This window comes from Coregonus clupeaformis, chromosome 31 (assembly GCF_020615455.1).
Source record: "Coregonus clupeaformis isolate EN_2021a chromosome 31, ASM2061545v1, whole genome shotgun sequence".
In the NCBI taxonomy this organism is placed as follows: Eukaryota; Metazoa; Chordata; class Actinopteri; order Salmoniformes; family Salmonidae; genus Coregonus; species Coregonus clupeaformis.
This window is the reverse complement of record NC_059222.1, coordinates 26,194,770-26,213,727: the sequence shown is the minus strand read 5'-3', so window position 1 is coordinate 26,213,727 and position 18,958 is coordinate 26,194,770. Positions and strand designations below refer to the sequence as shown.

The 18,958-nt window shown below is 40.9% G+C and overlaps 1 protein-coding gene across 1 annotated transcript in view; it reads right to left on the bottom strand.

Moving 5' to 3' along the window:
* Positions 1-18,958, bottom strand: part of LOC121547314 (1-phosphatidylinositol 4,5-bisphosphate phosphodiesterase epsilon-1-like) — a 129,184-nt gene that overhangs the window by 67,280 nt on the left and 42,946 nt on the right. The window contains 1 exon segment of the mRNA XM_041858510.2: positions 16,803-17,067. Within this exon segment, the coding sequence (XP_041714444.2) occupies positions 16,803-17,067 (265 nt within the window).

Genomic DNA, 18,958 nt, shown 5'->3' with positions numbered 1-18,958 from the left:
TCCATTTGGAAGACCCATTTGCGACCAAACATTAACTTCCTGACTGATATCTTAAGATGTTGCTTCAATATATATCCACATAATTTTCCTTCCTCATGATGCCATCTATTTTGTGAAGTGCACCAGTCCCTCCTGCAGCAAAGCACCCCCACAGCATGATGCTGCCACCCCCGTGCTTCACGGTTGGGATGGTGTTCTTCGGCTTGCAAGCTATCCCCTTTTTCCTCCAAACATAACGATGGTCATTATGGCCAAACAGTTCTATTTTTGCTTCATCAGACCAGAGGACATTTCTCCAAAAAGAACGATCTTTGTCCCCATGTGCAGTTGCAAACCGTTGTCTGGCTTTTTTTATGGCGGTTTTGGAGCAGTGGCTTCTTCCTTGCTGAGCGGCCTTTCAGGTTATGTCGATATAGGACTCGTTTTACTGTGGATATATATACTTTTGTACCGGTTTCCTCCAGCATCTTCACAAGGTCCTTTGCTGTTGTTCTGGGATTTATTTGCACTTTTCGCACCAAAGAACACGTCTCCTTCCTGAGCGGTATGACGCCTGTGTGGTCCCATGGTGTTTATACTTGCGTACTATTGTTTGTACATGTTAACGTGGTACCTTCAGGCGTTTGAAAATTGCTCCCAAGGATGAACCAGACTTGTGGAGGTCTACACATTTTTTTCGGAGGTCTTGGCTGATTTATTTTGATTTTCCCATGATGTCAAGCAAAGAGACACTGAGTTTGAAGGTAGGCCTTGAAATACATCCACAGGTACACCTCCAATTGACTCAAATGATGTCAATTAGCCTATCAGAAGCTTCTAAAGCCATGACATCATTTTATGGAATTTTCCAAGCTGTTTAAAAGGCACAGTCAACTTAGTGTATGTAAACTTCTGACCCACTGGAATTGTGATACAGTGAATTATAAGTGAAATAATCTGTCTGTAAACAATTGTTGGAAAAATGTTTTGTGTTTTGCACAAAGTAGATGTCCTAACTGACTTGCCAAAACTATAGTTTGTTAACAAGAAATTTGTGGAGTGGTTGAAAAATGAGTTTTAATGACTCCAACACACTTTTACACTCATATGCTGCTGCTACTCTTCTTTATTTTACTCTTATTATTATTTATCCTGATGCCTAGTCACTTTACCCTGCCTTCATGTACATATTTATCTTAAATAACTCTTACCCCCTGCACATTGATCTGGTTCTGGTACTCCCTGTTTACAGCTACATTCTTCTCCATTATATTCCTCAGCCCTGTGCAGACTGTTCAATGCCGCATATACTGAACATTCTTTTTGTAGCAAGAATTTTATATAATAGCTTAAATTGAAAACGGATTGATGCGTCAATTGTTGTTTTGTATATCAGTTCATCAACCCGATGCCATGGTACTGGAACATCGATAATACTTTCCCAAATAGCTAGAATTTTATGCGGCATCATTGTCAACCCTCTTGACCGTAAGTGAAACTGATACATTTTACGATATATATTGGTCATTTTAAGCCATTTATGATTTTTAACTAATTCATTCCTTTCTCTTAAGTAATTGCCTCTTCCATTTTTGTGGCAGAGCTGCGATGAGTTGGTTATAATTTTGTATTGAGCATACATCTCCCTACACCTTAATGAATTGCTTGTGTAACAATTTTACCATAATTGTTTACAATGATACCTTCTCCAAGATAATTGGTTTATCCTCTATCAGTACATTGAAGTTTAGCCATATTATTTGCTGTAATATATGTTCTGCCTCTTTTGGAGGATATAATTGGAATTGTAGACAAATCTGTATGGCTTCATTTAAAAAGGAGGGAATACTTTAAACAGGGTTCAATTGTCAATCCACGGGAAATTGATGGTTTTCATCTGTATAACAGCAAAAAGCCCCATTTTAAACATTGGATGTGCATCTCTTAGTAGCCTACTGGAAAACCAGTTTGGATTTAGATACAGTTTCGGTATAATATAAACTAAGAGAGAGGTTTAATGCCTTGATATTTAATCATTTTAGCCCTCCAAACTCATATTCATTATATAAATATACCCATTTAACTTTCTGGTTTGCCATTCCAAATAAAATTACATATTTTTTGCTCACGACTTGAAAAAAGATTATCCTGGAGTCGGTATAGCCATGAATAGACATGTAAACTGCAATATCACTAGGGAATTAATCTGGGTAATTTTCCCAATTTTCGCTAGTATTTCTTAATGAGCATTGATGAACAACAAGGCCAAATCAGGAAGTGCAGTCGCCTTTTAATGCCAAAGACATACAAGAATGGCTTTCCAAGAGGTGTTGAGGGTTCCTGAGTGATCCAGTCTCAGTCCTAACTTAAATCTGCTTGAAAATTTGAGACAAGGTTTAAATATTGCTGTCCACCAATAATTCCCAAACAAAATGTACTAAGCTTGAGCAATGTTGACAAAAACAATGGATATACAGTACCAGTCAAAAGTTTGGACACATCTACTTATTCCAGGGTTTTTCTTTATTTGTACTATTTTCTACATTGTAGAATAATAGTGAAGACAACAAAACTATGAAATAACACATTTGGATTCATGTAGTAACCAAAAGTATTAAACAAATCAAAATACATTTTATATTCTTCAAAGTAGCCACCCTTTGCCTTGATGTCAGCTTTGAACACTATTGGCATTCTCTCAATCAGCTTCATGAGGAATGCTTTTCCAACAGTCTTGAAGGAGTTCCCACATATGCTGAGCACTTGTTGGCTGCTTTTGATTCACTCTGCGGTCCAACTCATCCCAAACAATGTCAATTGGGTTGAGGTCGGGTGATTGTGGAGGCCAGGTCATCTGATGCAGCACTCCATCACTCTCCTTCTTGGTCAAATAGCCCTTAAACAGCCTGGAGGTGTGTTGGGTCATTGTCCTGTTGAAAAACAAATGATAATCCCACTAAGCGCAAACCAGATGGGATGGCGTATCGCTGCAGAATGCTGTGGTATCCATACTGGTTAAGTGTGCCTTAAATTCTAAATAAATCACCGACAGTGTCACCAGCAAAGCACCCCCACACCACCTCCTCCATGCTTAACGGTGGGAACCACACATGCGGCGATCATCCATTCACCTACTCTGCGTCTCACAAAGACACGGCGGTTGGAACCAAAAATCGCACATTTGGACTCATCAGACCAAAGGACAGATTTCCACTGGTCTAATGTCCATTGCTCGTGTTGTGTGGCCCAAGCAAGTCTCTTCTTATTATTGGTGTCCTTTAGTAGTGGTTTCTTTGCAGCAATTCGACCATAAAGGCCTGATTCACGCAGTCTCCTCTGAACAGTTGATGTTGTTACTTTTGGGCTGTAATTTCTGAGGCTGGTAACTCTAATGAACTTATCCTCTGCAGCACAGGTAACTCTGGGTCTTCCTTTCCTGCGGCGGTCCTCATGAGAGCCAGTTTCATCATAGCGCTTGATGGCTTTTGCGACTGCACTTGAAGAAACTTTCAAAGTTCTTGAAATTTTCCGAATTGACTAACCTTCATGTCTTAAAGTAATTATGGACTGTCGTTTCTCTTTGCTTATTTGAACTGTTCTTGCCATAATATGGACTTGGTCTTTTACCAAATAGGGCTATCTTCTGTATACCACCCCTACCTTGTCACAACACAACTGATTGGCTCAAACGCATTAAGGAGGAAAGAAATTCCACAAATTAACTTTTAACAAGGCACACCTGTTAATTGAAATGCATTCCAGGTGACTACCTCAAAGCTGGTTGAGAGAATGCCAAGAGTGTGCAAAGCTGTCATCAAGGCAAAGGGTGGCTACTTTGAAGAATCTCAAATATATTTTGATTTGTTTAACACTTTTTTGGTTACTACATGATTCTGTATGTGTTATTTCATAGTTTTGATGTCTTCACTATTATTCTACAGTGTAGAAAATAGTAAAAAATAAAGAAAAACCCTGGAATGAGTAGGTGTGTCCAAACTTTTGACTGGTACTGTATGTTGCCCTGACAGTAGTGCACAGTTGGTAAAAATACTATTCAAAATTATTCACAGCTGTAATTGCTGCCAAAGGTACTTCCATTCAGTATTAACTCTGGGGTGTGACGACATCCACAATCAAGAAATCTTCAAGTTAATTTTTAAAAAATATGTTTGTAAAACATTTTCTCTAATTGTTTTTTTTACTTAAATGTACTTAAACGTGGAACAGGTTGTGTAGATCAGTAGGACAAAAATCTAATGTAATGCATCCCTTTTAAGATGTAATTTTAAGGCAGCAAAATTTGAAAACTGTGCAAGGGGTGTGTAGACTTTACACCTGAGTGGTAGAAAGAGTGAGCAGACTGAACACCTGACCGTCCGGGTATGCGTTTGGGTTTCCGTTCAGAAGCCATTAGCTCTGTGTCTCGTGTGCTTGCACACCCTGAGAACACACACCACAGCTCTGCTCTCTCTGCTCATAGGGATAAATGGCAGCGTGTTCGGTTGGTATTGTGCGCAGGGGTAATGGTGGAGAAATACAATAAAGAAAGGGAATTACATGCTCCTCTGGACATCATCAGTCGTCGCACACTACCGCTGGATGTCCTAGGTAACCCTCGAGACATGCGACAGGTAGCCATGACTATCGCAATAACTGGCTGCAATTTTTTTTCTCCTATTTTTATTAGTTGATTTGTGCATCCGGAGCGGTCTCTCAACTGCTCTCGGTAAAGAACATTGTGTGCGAGTGTGGATTTCTGCGCAGTTTACATTGTGAGATTGAGGTGCTCCATCATGCTGTGGTCTAAAGTTCAGTCGAACTAAACAGCATCCTGCCGAGTACATTAGGCCTTGGGGTTAAAAATGGTCCTTGACTTAAATGATACTGAAGTGGGTGGCATAAGTAATAGCACAGCTTTATAGCCAGAAAACAGAAAAAACAACTATTTGATTCTTTCTTATTTTTGACAAACTTGATAAATGGGGCAACATTTTATACACTACATGACCAAAAGTATGTGGACACCTGCTCATGGGCATGAATATAAAGTTGGTCCCCCCCTTGCTGCTATAACAGCCTCCACTCTTCTGGGAAGGGTTTCCACTAGATGCTGGAACTTTGCTGAAGGGATTTGCTTCCATTCAGCCACAAAAGCATTACCGAGGTCGGGCACTGATCTTGAGCGATTAGGCCTGGCTCGCAGTCAGCGTTCCAATTCATCCCAAAGGTGTTCGATGGGGTTGAGGTCAGGTCTCTGTGCAGGCCAGTCAAGTTCTTCCACACCGATGTCAACAAACCATTTCTGTATGGACCTCACTTTGTGCACAGGGGCATTGTCATGCTGAAACAGCAAACTGTTGCCACAAAGTTGGAAGCACAGAAATGTCTAGAATGTCATTGTATGCTGTAGTGTTAGTTCCAGTGAAGGGAAATCTTAAGGGGCCTAGCCCAAACCATGAGAAACAGACAGCCCCAGACCATTATTCCTCCATCAAACTTTACAGTTGAACACGTTTCCACTGCTCCAGAGTCCAATGGCGGCAAGCTTTACACCACTCCAGCTGACGCTTGGCATTGCGCATGGTGATCTTAGGCTTGTGTGCGGCTGCTCGGCCATGGAAACCCATTTCATGAAGCTCCCGACGAACAGTTCTTGTGCTGACGTTGCTTTCAGAGCAGTTGGAACTCGGTAGTGAGTGTTCCAACCGAGGACAGACTATGTTTACCCGCTACGCGCTTCAGCACTCAGCGGTTCCGTTTTGTGAGCTTGTGTGGCCTACCACTTCACGGCTGAGCCGTTGTTGCTCCTAGACATTTCCACTTCACAATAACAGCACTTACAGTTGACCAGGGCAGCTCTAACAGGGCAGAAATTTGACGAACTGACTTGTTGGAAAGGTGGCATCTTATGATGGTACCACGTTGAAAGTCAATGAGCTCTTCAGTACGGGCCATTCTACTGCCAATGTTGTCTATGGAGATTGCATGGCTGTGTGCTTGATTTTATACACCTGTCAGCAACGGGTGTAGCTGAAATTGCAGAATCTACTAATTTGAAGGGGTTTCCACATACAGTGCATTCAGAAAGTATTCAGACCCATTCACTTTTTCCACATTTTGTTACGTTACAGACTTATTCTAAAATGGATTTAAAAAAATATATATATATAAAAAATATATATATATATATATATATATATGGGGAATATACACACACACACACACACACACACACACACACACACACACACAATACCCCATAATGACAAATCAAAAAACGTCATTTGTAAAAAATATTTCCAGGACCATATGCAACAAAGTTTTTTTAATTAAATGTTCAATATTCGATACACTACATGGCCAAAAGTACAGTGCATTCGGAAAGTATTTAGACCCCTTGACTTTTTCCACATTTTGTTACATTACAGCCTTTTTTAAAAAATGGATTAAATAGTTTTTTACCCTCATCAATTTACACACAATACCCCATAATGACAAAGCAAAAAAAGGTTTTTAGAAATTTTTGCAAATGTATTAAAAATAAACTGAAATATCACATTTACTTGGCACACCTGTATTTGGGGAGTTTCTCCCATTTTTCTCTGCAGATCCTCTCATGCTCTGTCAGGTTGGATGGGGAGCGTCGCTGCACAGCTATTTTCAGGTCTCTCCAGAGATGGGCCACTCAAGGACATTCAGAGACTTGTCCCAAAGCTACTCCTGTGTTGTCTTAGCTGTGTGCTTAGGGTCGTTGTCCTGTTGGAAGGTGAACCGTCGCCCCAGTCTGAGGTCCGGAGCGCTCTGGAGCAGATTTTCATTAAGGATCTCTGTACTTTTCTCCGTTCATCTTTCCCTCAAACCTGACTAGTCTCCCAGTCCCTGCCGCTCAAAAACATCCCCACCCCCATGCTGCCACCACCATGCTTCACTGTGTGGACGGTGCCTGGTTTCCTCCAGACGTGACGCTTGGCATTCAGGCCAAAGAGTTCAATCTTGGTTTCATCAGACCAGAGAATCTTGTTTCTCATGGTCTGAGAGTCCTTTAGGTGCCTTTTGGCAAACTCCAAGTGGGCTGTCATATGCCTTTTACTGAGGAGTGTCTTCTGTCTGGTCGCTCTACCATAAAGGCCTGATTGGTGGAGTTCTGCAGAGATGGTTGTCCTTCTGGAAGGTTCTCCTATCTCCACAGAGGAACTCTAGAGCTCTGGCAGAGTGACCATCGGGTTCTTGGTCACTTCCCTGACCAAGGCCCTTCTCCCGCGATTGCTCAGTTTAGCCGGGTGGCCAGCTCTAGGAAGAGTCTTGGTGGTTTCAAACTTCTTCCATTTAAGAATGATGGAGGCCACTGTGTTCTTGGGGACCTTCAATGCTGCAGAAATTTTTTGGTACCCTTCCCCAGATCTGTGCATCGACACAATCTTGTCTCGGAGCTCTGCAGACAATTCCTTCAACCTTATGGCTTGGTTTTTGCACTGACATGCACTGTCAACTGTGGGACCTTATATAGACAGGTGTGTGCCTTTCCAAATCATGTCCAATCAATTGAATTTACCACAGGTGGACTCCAATCAAGTTGTAGAAACATCTCAAGGATGCTCAATGGAAACAGGATGCACCTGAGGTCAATTCTGAGTCTCATAGCAAAGGGTCTGTTTTTATTATTAATAAATTAGAAACATTTCTAAAAACCAGTTTCTGCTTTCTTATTATGGGGTATATTGATCAGGATCTAGCTAATGTGTTTTATTTAATCCATTTTAGAATAAGGCTGTAACGTAACAAAATGTGGAAATAGTCAAGGGGTCTGAATACTTTCCGAATGCACTGTATTTTAAAAGAAGCACGGTTCATCATTATTTGGATCATATAGATTACTGAGCCAAATCTGTTTATGGCCCAATAGCATATTTAAAATGACCCACCTTCCTTCCGGATCTGTTTGAACAGTTTACACATTTGGATCAAAATTATTGTTAATTAATATCACACCTTGTAGAATGAGTTTCCTATAAACAATAGACATTATATTCCTTCCCTTTTAGCCAGGTAAAAACGGAATGTCTTTTGTTATTATCTGCTAGCTATACTTATTTTACCACTTAACATAACGAGATACAAGTTGTGATTATGCACCAAACATCTTAGTAAGATGTAAAATTGCACAACTAAGCTCTCCTCAGCAAAAACATCAAAATTAATGACCGATTTGTTGAGTTATCGTAGATAAATTCTGACTATTTTGATAAAGTGTATTCTGGCTACGACATCTGAAGATAGACAAACCGTAGTACTGCCGCTTTTTCTTGTTTTTCAAGTGAAAGTCTTAAAGGGAGTATGCAAGCACACTCGTTCATTTTGCCAGCCAAACCGAAGCATGTGGAAGCCTTGTGTCCCTCTCCCTAATCTTTATGTATGATGCATGCCCTACTCAATGCACTGCATAAGGCTTGCATAAAAGCCTGGTAAGCAGGGCTTATTGTTGAGTGTCTGCAAATATCCTGCTTTAGAATAGACCCGGGATGCATCCCAAATGGCACCCTATTCCTATATAGTAGGGCACTACTTTTGGCCAGGCCCAATAGGGCTCTGGCCAAATGTAGTGCACTATATAGGGAATAGGGTGCCATTTGGGATGCATCCCCAGGCTGCCTAGCTGGCTGGCCCAGGCTGTAGCTTACATCCAGGTTGTATCACAACCGGCCGTGATTGGGAGTCCCATAGGGCGGCGCACAATTGGCGTCGTCCGTGTTTGGCCGGTGTAGGCCGTCATTGTAAATAAGAATTTGTTCTTAACTGACTTGCCTAGTTAAATAAAGGTAAAATAAAAATACAATAAAATCCTGCTGAGAAGCCAATGTCCTCTGTGATCGCACTCCCACTCTGGCTCTCTGTCCCTTTGTGTCTTTCTGTGAGCCTGTTGATGAACACTAGTACACAGGGGCCCAGGGCTCCAAACTGCGACCATTTAGTTGCATTTTGCAACCCTTTGACTTAGCTGTGTGTGTAAACATTTTTAATTGGTCACATCGATGCGAGCTGCACATTCCACATGCTCACCTCACTCCAAACATCCTATTTTTTCAAAAAATATATTTCACAATGCTTTATATTGAGCTCATAGCAACTATTCTACAACCAAGATATTTGATATGGCTTTGAGATATGGAGCGTGTAAAATGTGCATCGGCCATTGTGAGTGAAGGCCTCATTGGGTAGGGGCGGCAGGTAGCTTAGTGGTTAAGAGCGTTGTGCCAGTAACCGAAAGGTCACTGGTTCTAATCCCCGAGCCGACTAGGTGAAAAATCTGCCGATGTGCCCTTGAGCAAGGCACTTAACCCTAATTGTTCTTGTAAGTCGCTCTGGATAAGAGCGTCTGCTAAATGACTAAAAATGTTGTTGTTTTTATGTAGCCTAGGCTAGTTTATTAGGACATTTAAGTTACTGTTAGATTAATACATGGCTACCTGCAGTGGATATTAAGTTTAGAATTAGCGATCTAGCTAATGTGTTTTAAGGTTCCACTTACTCAGGTGGTGAATTAGCCCAAAATAAATTAGCTTATGATATTAGTGCACATAAAGATGTAGGCAAATTCATTTCTATTGAACAAAGGAAAATTCAGAAAATTCTGGATAGCCATGGCTATCAATTAAATAAAAATTGCCTATTTGTCAACCTAAAATTAATGTCAATCAATGGATTATATTGCACATCAAAATATCTTGAGCCATGCATTCCTGCATAGACAGGTTAGTTTAAACAACTAATTTATCGAATACCATATCAGAAGTCTATTAACCCTCAATAAAAGCACTGAATGACTTTATAAGATGATTACTCTTTTTCTATTGCGTGACGGCACACATTTTTTGGGGTGCTATCAAATAATGTGTTGGTGCCACCAACTGAAAAAGTTAATGGCACCAGTGCCACCAGAGGAAAATATGTTAGACTGGAGCCCTGCAGGGGCCAAACCTTGTTTACCACTATCTCTGCTTCCTTCTGAGACTGACTGAGATTGTGTTCCTCCTTCTTTAGAGAAAAGTGAAATCGATCACGATGACTCACTGGTGGAGGTTGATTAAATGGAGTGGAGTGTCAGAGTCTGTAAGCCGACAATAGACTTCAGAGCTATATTCAGGACAGGGTGTTTTAAAGCCAGAAACCAGACCTCAGTGAAGAAAATCAAGCTCTTTCCCTTTGCCTCTCTTTGGTATCTTCTCTGTGTAGAGTCAGAGGAGCAAATCGGGGGACGCTTAATAGCATGACGCAGGAGAATAACAGAATGTAAACCATTACAAAGGCTGGTCAAGAGAAGCTTTCAATTACCGTAGCATGAACCATGGTATGATGAATCACCTGGCTATTTACAGTATATTGACCCGAGCAGAGCACAGAACCTTGAACATGTTACTCACTGCTGCTGTGATGACAATCAGGGCCGGATTAATAAATCACAGTGCCACCCCCCCACCCGTTGAGAGTTAGAATAGTGGGATACAGGTGCAATTTCGAAATGTTGTGCATCAGCAGTTTCTCTTGTTATGACAGTCACTCAATTAGCCATGTCAGAAAACCATTTTTAGATTGGTCAATTAGTCTAGCCAGCTATCTAAACTTGTAGTAACCATGGCCGAATACCGACCAGGCACGCAAGGCATGTGCCAAGGGGCCCTGACCTCCAAGGGGCCCCCATTGATTTTCTTAGTCACTAGCACTCAGATATCATTTACATGGCATAAGTCATGGCAAAATGTGTAGAATTGCAGGTAATTACAGTGCCTTCAGAAAGTATTCACACCACTTTACTTTTTCCACATTTTGCTCTGTTACAGCCTGAATTTAAAATGGATTGGATTATTACTTTTTTTACTGGCCTACACACAATACCCCATAATGTCAAAGTGGACTTGTGTTTTTCAAATGTTTACAAATTAATAAAAAATGAAAAGCTGAAATGTCGAGTCAATAAGTATTCAACCCCTTTGTTATGGCAAGCCTAAAGTTCAGGAGTAAAAATGTGCTTAACAAGTAAAATAATAAGTTGCATGGATTTACTCTGTGTGCAATAATAGTGTTTAACATGATTTTTTGAATGACTACCTCATCTCTGTATCCCAAACATCCAATTATCTGTAAGGTCCCTTCAATCGAACAGTGAATTCCAAACACAGATTCAACCACAAAGACAAGGGAGGTTTTCCAATGCCTTGCAAAGAAGGGCACCTATTAGAATATGGGTAAAAATAAAAATATCCCTTTGAGCATGGTAAAGTTATTAATTACACTTTGGATGGTGTATCAATAAACCCAGTCACTACAAAGACACAGGCATCCTACCTAACTCAGTTGCCAGAGAGGAAGGAAACCGCTCAGGGATTTCCCCATGAGGCCAATTGTGACTTTAAAACAGTTCCAGAGTTTAATGGCTGTGATAGGAGAAAACTGAGGATGGATCAACAACATTGTAGTTACTCCACAATACTAACCTAAATGACAGAGTGAAAAGAAGGAAGTCTGTACAGAATAAAAAATATTCTAAAACATGCGTTCTGTTTGCAATAAGGAACTAAAGTAAAACTGCAAAAAATGTGGCAAAGAAATTAACTTTATGTCCTGATTATAAAGTGTTATGTTTGGGGCAAATCCAACACATCAGAGTTTCACTTCATATTTTCAAGCATGGTGGTGGCTGCATCATGTTATGGGTATGCTTGTCATCAGCAAGGACTAGGGAGTTTTTTAGGATAAAAATAAACGGAATAGAGATGAGCACAGACAAAATCCTAGATGAAAACCTGGTTCATTCTGCTTTCCAACAGACAATGGGAGACAAATTTCCCCTTTCAGCAGGACAATAACCTCAAACACAAGGCCAAATATACATTGGAGTTGCTTACCAAGAACATTCCTGAGTGGCTTAGTTACAGTTTTGACTGATCTTGCTCTGTTGGAAGATTTGGCACATGCTGCATTTTGCAGAGAGCGTGTTTTTAGAGACAGGTGGGACTTTTTTGCAGAAAGTACAGATTGGCTCATCAGATATCGTTTCCCAAAACCAATCTTATAGGATATTTTCAAGGATTTAAGACATACATTTAAAAAAGCATACACATGCCATTCCAGTGCACATCCAAGTGCTATCCACCCTCAGGTTTTTGGCAACAGCACTTTTCAGCGGGAGCTTGCAGATTGGCATCTTACAGCCCTCGATGAGCCAATGCTTTGGATGCAATCATCAGCAAAACGAACTAACATACAATTTCCATACATCATCGCACAACAGGTTGAAGTCAAGAGGGGTTTCTTTGCCATCAATGCGTTCCCAAATACGAACATAAAAGCACCATCCCAAAACGAGTTAAACTATGTGAACAGAAAAGGCTTCCACTCTTAATGTGCAGGTGATAGGTTATGTGATGCGCAAAAGACGTTGCTGAATGTGGTGGCAAGGTGGCTAGGTGGTACGCACAACTCGCAGAACAGCAATGTTGGTCTATATGCCTACAGGAGGGAGCTGTTGAGGATGGATGGCTTATTGGTGAGTGTTGCCTACTCATTTGAAGTATATTTGCCATTACTAAAGCAACTAATCGTCTTAATGGTCTTTTCTTTGTAGCTATGTTTTTATTTTTACTGGTCAAGCCACAACTGAGAAGCCAAACCCTTTGGTTGTACTCAATCTCTGACACTAGCGCCTCTTTTTCAGTCATCGTGTTTTTTGGGTTTCGACGTTGTATTTCATGGTACGGCGCTGTATATTCCCCACAGGCTTTAAAGGGATGACTGACCATATATGCAATGCAAATAGCCAAGATCGTGCACGAGCACTGAGGCTGAGAATAATTGGTACTATAACCACTGCCAAAGGTGATTCTAACATGTACAGGGGTGTGAACACTTACGTAAATGAGATATCTGTATTATATTTTCAATAAATTAGCAAACATTTCTAAAACCATTTTCTCTACGCCACATGGCAAATGTGTGAATTTCTCTCTGCCGTCAAGAGGGGGGCGACCAAAATGTTTTGCCCGCGAGGTGTGGGCCCCAAAAGGTTAGGGTCGGCCCTGAATCAGTTCCCAAAGCAAGGCAGGGTGCCCCAGTTACCCACGTGGGCCCCCTACCTCATCTCCTCCCCCCATCTGATGATTAGCAGAGCGGCAGCAGGCTATCTACACTCATTGAGAGCGGGCTCCTCTGGTTGGCGGATGCAGTAAAAAAAAAGTAAAAATATATACATTTCCATTTTTCTCTGCCTCAAGGGCCCCCTACGGGCTTAAGCCCCTGCATTAATAAGGCCCTGATGACAATCACAACTAGGCGATGACTCAGTACATCAGCAGATACAGACGATAACCACGTCACCTGACCAGAGTTTCTCTCTAAAGCTCAAGTTACACAACAAATTCATGACAGGAAAATACTGTTTCCAATCAACAAATCCAGATCTTTCAAAACAACATTACAACAGAAGGTCGTTGGAGCCCAAAATAAAACATCCCATGATTCTAAAAAAAACCCAGACAGACCGACAGGAGTAGCAACAGTCAGTGACAGTACCGGAGACAGAAATCAGCCTGTGGAGACTACACACAGGCAAGTGACAACCCACAGGAGTAGCCTATTGAAACTGAAGAAATCTCACACACACTTGAGCAGGCTGCTAAGGTACAGGGGCAGGCAGATAGTTAAGTGAAGAGAGCCTCCACACAATCACCGTATAGTCCACCCACTCATAGTAAAGTAAATTCCATAAGACTAAAGCACAATTTAATTTAAAGCACTCTTACTGATCAGCTTGAAGTCCATCCTGCGGGAGTCCTTCATGGCTGAGCCGCGACTGGCGGGAGCAGCGCGGTCGTTACTGTTAGCTCTGTGGTTGTTCACACCGCACCGGCGATGTGCACTTGTCCACATTTAAGCAGCCCAGGGGCAGCAGCTCCTCTCCAGCTCTCATTGCTCTGCTGATCCCCGAGGTGACACGCTACATACCTCACAACCATGTGCAAGCATGGTTTTCAGATATATAGTGGGGTATGAAATTATTGACACCCTTCTTAAAGATGAGCAATAATGTCTGTATAAAATACATTCAAATAGTGAGCTATATTGTATGCTCCAAAAAAAGTATTATTATTTTATACTAATACAATTGTTCAGAAAAATAGATTTTGTTTAACAAGTTTTTTTCTCACAATTATTGACACCCCTATGGATTTGTATAAATAAAGTAAATATAGTATTTGGTCTCATATTCCTAGCACGCAATGACTACATCAAGCTTGTGACTCTCCAAACTTGTTGGGTGCATTTGCAGTTAATTTTGGTTGTGTTTCAAATGATTTATTGCCCAATAGAAATGAATGGTAAAAAACGTAGTGTGTCATTTTGGAGTCACTTTTATTGTAAATAAGAGTAGAATATGTTTCTACATGAACGTGGATGCTACCATGATTCTGGATAATCCTGAATTAATCGTGAATAATGATGAGTGAGAAGTTAGAGGGTCAAGGATCCTACCCAAGACATGTTAACCTCCCCTGTTATTGGTAATGGTGAGAGGTTAGCATGTCTTGGGGGTATGATCTTTGACCCTCTAACTTCCTCACTCATCATATGGGACCAAATACTTTACTTTTGACTACTTTATTTATAAGAATCTTTAGGGGTGTCAATTTTAACCCCTACCTTTTTGAGATTTGTTTGTATTACTTGTTAAACAAAATCTCTTCTCTGAGCAATTGTATTAGTATAAAATACTATAATTTCCCAATTTGTTTGAGCATACAATCTAGCTCTGTATTATAATTTTTTTTTCAGTCATTATTGCTCATCTTTATCAAGGGTGTACATAATTCGGGACCCCACTGTATATTTGGATAAAGCTCAGTCACTCCCTATTCAGAAGAGTACAAAGCAACATTTAAGAGTGAGTGCCTGGAAGTGCATCATTCTCTGCCATCTGTTTAGAGGTGAATAAAGGACTCCCTCTAGTGGAACTTGAGGTGTTTTCAGAAACCATTCTTTTAAATAGATGGCCAGCTGAGGCAAAATGGTTATTAAAAGCACCACAAATGTAATTTGTGTCTTATGGGACCAGAGGCTGTCATAACCTGCTTGGGCAATGCGTGGGCAGAGTTTTTCCCCCCGAAGATATCACCCCTTTCTAGAATTTAGCTGGATTTACACCACTCTCAGATACACAATTCAAGAAGTATGTTGACTTTGCTTTTCTAACCACGGTAAGACATCTATTTCTCAAATGTTTGAAGGACCGCCAGTCAGAGGTAGAATCAGTCAATCTAGCCTTAGCTCAAGCCAAGTTTCTTTCATGAAATCTTTCAGACAATTAATGCGTGAGCCATGGGTTTGATCTGTCCTTTACCCTTTAATGTCTTATATGGGGCATGCTTATCTGCAACAGAGTTAAACAGAGAGGTAAAACATTTAAGGGCCTGATCCAAATCAAAGATGGAGGAAAAACCCTCCCAATCATACAACCCCAGGACATACAGGATATGTTTCTCATTGAAAGTTCTAAAATGTCTTTGTAATAATGCGTGGACACGATTTAGGTAGCTTTTTATCTCTAATGCAGGCAACGTGACAATGGTCAACTGAGCTCTTACTAAAGATTCCATTGGCTGTATACTTATGAGGGGCGTTTGTCAGAATGATATCCAAAAGAGTAGACTTTTCAGGGTGTTTTATATTGGGGCAGGCTGGTTTAGTTATCAGTTGAGTTCAATTTAGTTCAGTACCAATATCTTTCAGTCTATCTGATGCTGGTATCAACCAATCCAGGTTAAGATCACCCAATATAAATAATTCAGATTTAGCATAGTTCGACATCAAGTCAGACAATTTGCTAATAGCAATTGGGAGGGCAGAGGGAGGGCGATAAACTCCCACTAACGTTAGTTGGGGATTATTAACAAGGCCCACATTTAGGACAAGACATTCAAATTGGGGACAGAGGTGTTAATAAACACAGCAACATTCAAGTTGTTCTTTATGAATATGATGACACCCCCACCTCTGCCAGCTCTATAAAATTTAAAACCATTTCAGACACACATCAGAGTCTGGCACATACTTTTTTAAGCAAGTCTCAGTAATTGTCCACGTTAGTTTGAGAAGCCAGAATGACAATAAGATACATTTTCTAACTTTAGAGAACATAATTTATGAACAGTTCTGAAAGCAGGGAGTTAAGGTTCTCAAAATAACTAATCAATTATTCTATTTTTAATGATACCCAATACTTGTGAAACCTGTGAAAGTCTAAAACACAAAGTATGTGTGACCACAGGGCCCAACATGCCGAGTGCCTAGCCTAGGTTAGACAGCCAGCTCCCTCCTCTCCTCTCTCACATGGCCCAATGTGACCTGTCCGGAGCTGAGCTAGCCAGTATGTGGGAAAATGACAGCAGGCCACAGGGGAATACAGAACTAATGAGAATGTTTTATATTCTATTAAACTGCAGTTCAAATATCAGGAACGACCTACAGGAACACGAGCCAGGGACGCAGAGTGAAGTCAGATGAAAATAAAGACAATTGAATTTCTACATAGGTCATCTGAAGTTCAAACCATTTCCTGTTAAGATGCAATAAACTGTGTGGTACAAATTGAATCTGAAAATGTTTACAGTATAGTTATAGTAAATCGGTTTACTGCATTCTCATGAGAATAAAAACCACAGAGGGACTTCTCAGATTAAACAGCACATTGGATGGTCACACACACACACAACCTAGCCTGCTGTATAACACACACACCAACCCACACTAGCCTCCAATAATGCACACCCTCTTACCTTTGAGCATGGCGTGGCCAGTGGAGCCCACGGTGACTCTGGGCAGAGCACTGCGGGCCCCGATGGCGGCGGTGGCCTCCAGCAGGGCCCCAGTCAGACGGGCATACACCGAGGTCTTCTGGGAGCTGGCACGGTACCCGTACCTAGGCTGAGCCGGGCAGCGGTATGGAGGCCATTCCACCCTAAGACACACACATCCAGCAAAGGCTAGGAGCTTCCTGCATGGGTGGACTAGGTTGTCCTCAACACTCAGCGCATGGTGGATCTGTGGACAGAAGAGAATAAATGTATTTATAACAATTATTTAATTAGCCAGATACAGGCAAGTAATTCAGAACAAATTGTCTTTTACAATAACGACCTGGTTAACCCTGGTTAGGGAGACCAGTTAACCCTGGTTAGGGAGACCAGTTAACGTGAAGCTCCTCTAGCTACTATCGTCTATTTGTCTATCGAGGAATCCCCTTATCCTTGGAGGTTTTGCATAGCATGCATGTTTAACATATGATCCATTTATACAGCTTGGACACTTTTACTGCCAGTATATTATTACCCCACAGCTTCTTGTCTGCAGCCTCAAAATTAAGGGCAGGCTGATCGAGAATTTGGTATAAACAAGGTGTTCAAGTAACACACTAACTTTAACACACCTTAAATCGACCTAGAGTCATGTAAAATGTGTAAAGATCAGAGGATGTTTTTATAATGTCCTCCTTGTGATGTCCAAAACCAATTTTGCATCTGAGGAAAACGTCTAAAGCAACAGCTTGACCTTATTGGCCGGCCACCACCACCAAATTCATTTCAGTATCCTCCAAGAGCATTTCATCTCACTCTGAAAACTCTTCTGTGAAACCAGCTGCCATTATTCAGCCATTAGTGACCACGGACCACTATTCTGCCAGGCCCTTCCTCTGAGCAGAATGAACCTGCTACTTTGTCCCTGCTCTTCACAAGACCTACAGCATACTCAGGTGGCGACTGAATATGAAAGAGGTTGGACTGGATCCAATGGTTTGAATGAAGGACCTGAACAGGAGCTCACCCCCCAGCACAGTTATTCAACTGCACTATTGCCAGACTGTAGTTTAGAGGTTGTCAACTCTGGAGACAGCATGATAAAAGGGAATGGAACATTGTACTCTGTTAGGTCAGTTCACAGACTTTGAAGTCAGAGCAGCACTGAATACTTTTGATTTTATGAACTGCATGTTGGTTTTGAATGTATTAAGAAATTATTCAGAATTATTCATCCAGTTATGGTAAATGTATCTTCCAAGGGCTGAATAAATAAAATTCATAACATAAATCCTAAAATCATTAGGTAGATCATGTTTCAATATCATTAGTGCAATAACACCATACTTGCCTTGTTAAAGCCACAGCACCCAGGATAAGAAGACCCTCTATAACAGGGTTCTCCAATAGGTGGCCTGGTGATTTTATTTGGCCCCAAAATGTTTATGAGCAAAAGAAAATGTATACAATGTTTTCATTGTTGGACATAAAAGACTAAAATCACTAAGAAATCAGCTGAAAGTGATTTTAATTTAGAAAATATGTTCCGAAGTATTCCCATACATACAGTGCAAAAGTATTCATCCCCATTGACGTTTTTCCTATTTTGTTGCATTACAACCTGTAATTTAAATGGATTTTTATTTGGATTTCATGTAACGGACATACACAAAATTGTCCAAATTGGTGAAGTGAAATGAAAAAAATTACTTGTTTCAAAAAATTATACACAATAAATAACAAAAAGGTGGTGCGTGCATATGTATTCACCCCCTTTGCTATGAAGCCCCTAAATAAGATCTGGTGCAACCAATTACCTTCAGAAGTCACATAATTTGTTAAATAAAGTCCACCTGTGTGCAATCTAAGTGTCACATGATCTGTCACATGATCTGAAAGGCCCCAGAGTCTGCAACACCACTAAGCAAGGGGCACCACCAAGCAAGCGGCACCATGAAGACCAAGGAGCTCTCCAAACAGGTCAGGCACAAAGTTGTGGAGAAGTACAGATCAGGGTTGGGTTATAAAAAAATATCTGAAACTTTGAACATCCTACGGATCACCATTAAATCCATTATTAAAAAATTGAAAGAATATGGCACCACAACAAACCTGCCAAGAGAGGGCCACCCACCAAA